This window comes from Pangasianodon hypophthalmus, chromosome 19, assembly GCF_027358585.1.
Source record: "Pangasianodon hypophthalmus isolate fPanHyp1 chromosome 19, fPanHyp1.pri, whole genome shotgun sequence".
Classification (NCBI taxonomy): domain Eukaryota; kingdom Metazoa; phylum Chordata; class Actinopteri; order Siluriformes; family Pangasiidae; genus Pangasianodon; species Pangasianodon hypophthalmus.
This window is the reverse complement of record NC_069728.1, coordinates 7,924,891-7,931,973: the sequence shown is the minus strand read 5'-3', so window position 1 is coordinate 7,931,973 and position 7,083 is coordinate 7,924,891. Positions and strand designations below refer to the sequence as shown.

The 7,083-nt window shown below is 38.7% G+C and overlaps 1 protein-coding gene across 1 annotated transcript; it reads left to right on the top strand.

The window, feature by feature from the left end:
• The first annotated feature begins 52 nt into the window (after window positions 1-52).
• On the top strand, window positions 53-7,083 carry snapc1a (small nuclear RNA activating complex, polypeptide 1a). The gene is made up of 11 exons (XM_026944615.3): window positions 53-951; window positions 1,025-1,166; window positions 4,383-4,542; window positions 4,625-4,765; window positions 5,067-5,171; window positions 5,488-5,631; window positions 5,773-5,829; window positions 5,957-6,019; window positions 6,291-6,432; window positions 6,615-6,677; window positions 6,813-7,083. Exons 1-11 carry the CDS (start codon window positions 942-944, stop codon window positions 6,848-6,850), a joined length of 1,065 nt encoding a protein of 354 aa, XP_026800416.3. The 5' UTR covers window positions 53-941; the 3' UTR covers window positions 6,851-7,083.

The window sequence follows — 7,083 nt, the reverse complement described above, 5'->3', positions numbered from 1 at the left end:
ATGTCAACTTAGAATTTATGTTAAATGATAAAGCAGTTAGCCATGAGAGAGCATGCATTACAGTGATTTTATCATATGTAAAGCTCCCTTTACCCATGATAAAATAACTAACAAATGCCATTGAGTGCCTTATTGCTTTAATAAAACAGCCGCAAAAAACTATAAATGTCAGAGGTCAGTAAATGATTTAATTTATCATTCATACTATTTGCAATAAACAATTCTTCCACCTTGCAATGTAGTCTGGTAAAAGTTAGCTTTGGTTGCTAAGCAGCACAAGGGCAAAGATTAGGTTATTCTGGGGTGCAGTCAGCGTTCCAGTTCTCCCTAAAGGTGTTCAGTAGGGTTGAGGTAAGGGCTGTGTACAGGACAGTCAAGCTCTTCCTCTCCAACTTTGGTAAACCATGTTTTCATGGCCTCTTAGTTCCAGTGAAGGGAAATCTTAAACCTACAGACATCAAGTGCTTCCAACTTTGTGTTAACAGTTTGGGGAAGAGCCACATATGGGTGTGATGATCAGGTGTTCTAAATCTTAGAACATTATACTACATAGTGTATATTCGTTTAAAATCTGGTGCATTAACACATCATTTTACCACAGCGCGGATGAGTTCTCGAATCTGATTGGTCAGAAGGTGTGCACGGCTCTGACAGTAGTTCCGGCTGTAACATCAACGATAAGTTTATATTAAGCTTTCGATGATTATTTAACATTTATTGGTCTCTGCACATTGCAATAGTAAGTTTCCCAGACAAAACACAGTCACATGACCAAGATTTGTTGTTCATGTGACTGACCAACAAATTGTTCAGTCACATGACCAATGTGTTTGTTTAATTAGCCGTTAGGCTCCTCCCACCAGCTCGAGCTTCCGAACGTGTTTGAGCAGGTGAGCCTAATTAACGCCGAGGCTCCGCCCACCTGTCAGTTCTCGGTCCGGATGGCGGCGGGTGAGTTGGGTGGTTGTGTTCCTCTCTGCTTTATAATGCCTGTTGTTTTAACGCTGTATTTTATTGTTTTAAGCCACAAAAACGTGTGATGTCCACTGGATTCCGTTTAAAAGCGACTGTGAGGAGCTGCTGGGACGCTTCCAGCAGACGGAGTCGGTGCGATATGAAGCGTTTGCGGCCATATGGAGAGTTATGGACTTCTCCAGTGTGTTTTAGTAAGGCCTGACTGAACTGTGTTTAAATATTGTTTGTGATTTTGGCGATGGTGAGGCTTAATTTCATGCTACAAATGAAAATATGATTTATTAACAAAGTTTGTATCACAGCACTTTAGAAATGTCCATGCTGATTGGTCAGGTGGTGTTGATTAATTTTCTGTAACTGCACAGCTCTGACAGCAGTGCTGGCTGCAAGACAGATCACACGTTTATGCACTATATAGTTAAGAGTATGTGGAAACCTGATCATCCCATTCCAGATTTAATCCCCCTTTGCTGTTATAATAACCTCCGCTCTTCTGGGAAGATTTTCCACTATATATCCCCTACGTGGCCGTGGGGATTTACTCATTCAGCCACAAGAGCATTAGTGAGGTCAGGCACTGATGTTGTGTGAGGAGGCCTGGGGCGCAGTCATCATTCTAATTGATCCCAGAGGTGTTAAGTGGGGTTGAGGTCAAGGCTCTGTGCAGGACACTTGATATCTTCCACTGCAATCTTAGTAAACCATGTCTTCATGGAGCTCGCTTTGTGCACAGAGCCCCTTAGTTCCAGTGAAGGGAAACTGTAATGCTACAGCATACAAAGACATTCTATAGAGCTGTGTGCTTCCAACTTTGTGGCAACAGTTTGGAGAAGAACCACACACTTTTGGCCATTGTATTAATCTGTATTAAACAGTATTTCTTTAAATGTATTTTTTTTAACAACAGGGAATTGTATGGCAGAGGCACTAGGTATTCTATGTCAAATAATAAATGGAAGTAAAAACCGTGTTTTAATCGCTGATATGGCGAAAATTTCTGTAAGGAAAATTTATTAAACATTTTTGAAAGGAGTCTCCAGTGTTAGTGCAACGGTCAGAGGTAAAACTGTTTTCCATTGCAGGAATGAATTATGCACTTTGCAGGTTCTTAGCAACACAGCAAGCTTTTTTTTTGTCTTATTAAATAGTAAGTGAAGAAATGAATTTTATAGCTGTTATCATTTATGTGATAGGAACTAACTTGTTTCGTGGATATTAAATGTAACTATAAATGAATTAAAAAGTATGAATGCGTAGTTCTTTTAATAATAAATACATTTATATTTACATATATATATATATATATATATATATCACACACACACACACAGTTAGGTCCAGAAGTATTTGGACAGTGACGGAGTTTCTGTGATTTTGCCTTTATACACCACCACAATGGATTTGAAATAAAACAATCAAGATGTGATTGAAGTGTAGACGTTCAGCTTTATTTTAAGAGGTTCCACAAAAATATGGCATTTACCATTTAGGAATTACAGACATTTTCAGCAAAGTACTTCCATTTTCAGGGGCTCAAAGGTATTTGGACAATTGACTGACAAGAAGTTAATTGACCAGGTGCGGTCCATTCCCTTGTTACTTCAAGACAAATGAAGCAGATAAAAGGTCTGTAGATGATATCAGGTATTGAGATGGCATTTGGCAGCTTTTCGATTGGAGCTACCAATATGAAGTCCAAGGAGATCTCAAAGCAAGTGAAGGAGGCCATCATTAGGATGAGAAAAACAAGACCTATCAGATAGAAAAAACTTTAAGAGTGGCCAAATCAACAATTTGGTACATTCTTAAAAAGAAAGCACTGGCGAGCTCAGCAACACCAAAGGGTCTGGAAGACCACGGAAGACAACTAAAGTGGATGATCGCAGAATCCTTTCCTTGGTGAAGAAAAACCCCTTCACAATATCAACGGAAGTCAAGAATACTCTGGAGAAGGTAGGCGTATTATTGTCAAAAGCTACAATCAAGAGACACCTTCATGAATGTAAATACAGAGGGTTTACAACAAGGTGCAAAACACTGGTAACATTCAAGAACAGGAAAGCTAGATTAGACTTTGCCAGAAAACATCTAAAAAAGCCTCCAATGTTGTGGAATAAGATTCTTTAGACTGATGAAACCAAGATTAACTTGTACCAGAATGATGGGAAGAGAAAAGTATGGTCGAAAGAAAGGAACAGTTCATGATCCAAAGTATACCACATCATGTGTCAAACATGGTGGAGGCAGTGTTATGGCATGGGCGTGTATGGCTGCCAATGGAACGGGCTCACTGGTGTTTATTGATGATGTGGCTGCTGACAGAAGTAGGCAAATGATGAATCAGGCAAATGCTGCAAAACTGACAGAATCAGGCAAATGCTGCAAAACTGATAGGACACCACTTCACAGTGCAGGTGGATAATGACCTTAAACATACTGCGAAAGCAACTCGAGACTTTTTGAAGGCAAAGAAATGGAATATTGTTCAATGGCCAAGTCAGTTGCCTGATCTCAACCCAATAGAGCATGCTTTTCACTTAGTGAAGACAAGACTGATGGCAGAAAGACCCACAAACAAGCAGCAACTGAAGCTGGCTGCAGTGAAGGCCTGGCAAAGCATCTCCAGGGAGGAAACTCAGTGGAACCTTGATGTCCATGGGCTCCAGACTTCAGGCAGTCATTGACTGCAAAGGATCTTCATCCAAGTATTAAAATTATGGTTATATGTACAATTGTCACTTTGTCCAAATACCTTTGAGACCCTGAAAATGGAGGTACTTCGTTGAAAATGGCTGTAATTCCTAAATGGTAAATGCCATATTTTTGTGAAAACCCCCTTAAAAATAAAGCTGAAAGTCTACACTTCGATCACATCTTGATTGTTTTACTTCAAATCCATTGTGGTGGTGTATAAAGGCAAAATCATAAAAACTCCACCATTGTCCAAATACTTCCGGACCTGACTCTGTGTGTGTGTGTGTGTGTGTGTGTGTGTGTGTGTGTGTATGTGTGTGTATATGTTTGTATATACAGTGTATATATATATATATAGATTGCCACAGTGTGTGAGGAATAAAACACTGGACATGCTGTTATAGGAATTTCACATCACTCCACCATTGATTATTTTTCTTATTGCAGCGTACCCTGTGTGTTTTATTCCTTACAAAGACCACAATGTTTTTAAAATTGCAGATTTAAGTATATAGTGTACACTGGAGATTAGGGAATCTAGTTTTCACATGTTTTACAGGAAGCTTAGCAAGAATTGGTATGTTCTACACAACTTTAATGTAAAGCTTTATGGATATAAACCCTAACCATTTTTCATATGATTAATTTACAAATCTGTGTATGCCTTATATGTTGTATGATTCTTTTTTTCTTTCATCCTTCCATCCCTCTAGTGGAATGACCACAAACTACGAGAAAAGACCCTTCAGCCGTCTCGTCTTTACCACAGTGTATGATTACTTCTTGCCCCCATACAGCTTTCAGATCCGAGTGGGGGCACTGTACATGTTCTACGGCCTTTACTTCTCACAGCCTACCTGGCCAAAGGAAAAGGTGCTGCAACCGACATTGTCATCATAATCCCTCTGTCTCATTTGTTAGTGTGGATTTATGCATATCTTCTTTCCCATTACAGATCTGGATTGCACTGAAGGACTGGATGTGTATACAGAAGTTTGTCTCAGATGCTATCAGCTGTCAGCATCTGGATGTTGTATATGTCTACAGGAAGCTTGTTTTTGATAAGGCTTTTTTTTATACCGCCATGCCCAACCAGGTTCACGTCAAGGGACAATCCTGTCCCTAAAATATTATAGTAGTTTCTCTAACCAAGCAGACAAATACTTACTGTTGTTTAAGTGTCCTCACCTTTGAGAACAATTTGTAAGCCAATGTCATGGTGCATCCAAAACAGTAATCTTGAATGAATATCATGCCAGGAATTTTTCTTACCACTTCACTTATAATGTATAAAGTATTCCCTTTTTCAGAGATTGATCGTAAAGGAACAGGTACTAGTTTAACATGGAAAGACTCCACTGGCTATCAATATGCCATATCCTTTCTCTTACCACCAGCTCACATTTGATGCAAAGCGCCGTTTTAAAAACAGGAGAATCAATGAGTTGTTCCAGGACCAGCGAGCCAGAGTGACAGAGCTGGTTAATCCAGGTACACTGGAGGTGAGTGAAGAGTTTTGTTACAAGTGAAATCCTTGGGACGGAAATCTGTCTGTATGGTATCAGGAATACAAGAGCAGAACTTAGAAATGCATTAAATCTGATTTAGAAATGCGCAACACTACAAAACAGACTCCCAGGAAAAGGTTCCGTCTTTATGTAGAACCCCACAACAGAGGATTTTCCATTCAAAAATGGCTGGAAGTATATGATGCACATATACCCATTAACCCGTTAAGACCCTTTTTTCTAAAAGTGTATTAAGATGTTTCTTATGACATTCACAATATATTATGTTAATACATGTGTGTTCTTACAGGAAATTACAAATGTGCAGGCTCATTATGAGCGGATTAAGCAGGCTCTGCACGTGTCCGCCACGGTCAGTGTGACACCAGTCAACCTAAGCGTGCAACTTAAGGAATGTGCACGTGCGTTTCAGCAGTGGCAGGAAAATAACAAAGTGAGTGTCTGTGGAGACGTTCACACAAGTCTATACAGTCCATTATCAGCACACATGTTTGCATTGCTTGTGACTGCTAAACGTTGGAATTTATTTGAATAATTTAAAAGTGTTTGCAACCTATTTGCATCTTTCATCCAGAGACAGAAGAATAAAAACTCTGGAACAAAAGCAGAGGAGAGCACTCAGCCGTTAGAGGTATGTTCAGCCATGTTGGCCAACAACAATCTGTATCTGAGACTGTTAATGTTCCCACCAATTAAAGGAACTTTAGACTCAAATCAGAGTGAATCAGATTGTTTTTCTCCTTTCATTTTTTCCCCAGTGCCCCAACAGGGCAGATCTACTGGCTACAATAAAGTCAAAGTCTTATGGGCATCTAGCAACGGTTTGTCTTATATTTACCAATTTATCATAAATAGTGTGTGTCGCACCTCTAGGTGACTAGAACTGATTTGCATAGCAACATACTCCAGTACTCCTTTATTATTCAAAAGCCTGGGCAGTAACAACTGATATTTTATTATTATTATTATTATTATTATTATTATTATTATGTGTCGACTGCTTATTATTTTTCAACCTTTTTATGTTCCTCTTAACTCATTAGACAATGTGCTTCATTTCATTTCTAGCTTTGTGTGATAATTTCATCATAGGCTTCCAAATCACGACGACACAGACAGGTGGAGATGGACACCTCGGGATCTGGCACAGACCATGCGCAAGAGTTTTTGTCTCCGCACAGAAAGAGGCAGCTGTCTCTCAGACAGAGGACCTGGCGAAAGCTGGGCAGAAAAGGTCCATACCTATTGTGTACAGATAACAGGAAATATAACATCCTGTTCTGTTGATAGTATATTAGTGTATGTATATTTAATATATATTAAATATAGAATATTTAACAATAAGCTAGTATATTTGATTTATATTCAATTATTTATTTTCTGTGAAGTAATGGCATTCATTTTGACATGCCAAAGGGTCAGAAGAACAAAGACAACAACACTGGCTTCTAAGCACAAAGGAGGAAGACAAAGCAGCTTGTAAGAACATTTTAGACTGGATGAGCCCATAAGGCAATTGCAATTAATTGTGTTTTAGGATTTCTTGAAATTTTCCATCCGTTTTATTATGAAATCATTTTAGTGCTTAATTTCTTTGTTTCCTCCTTCTTTCAGTGAAGAAATGCCAACAGAAGAACAGATTTAAGTGGTGAAATGTGGCACATTGTGGGAGTGGATTTGTTTCTCTCACTCAGTAGGTTTTTTTTTTTTTCTATTGGTTTCTGTTGGCAAATGTAATTCAGGAATACAAACAGAGTGGCTTTCTTGCAGTTTTTCTTAAATTCTTACCTGATTAGATTTTTGGACAGACTGTATTTATGGAACTAAACTTTAATGGTTTATTTGTCAATACGCTTTGTGTTTATTAAATAGAATAAATATATGC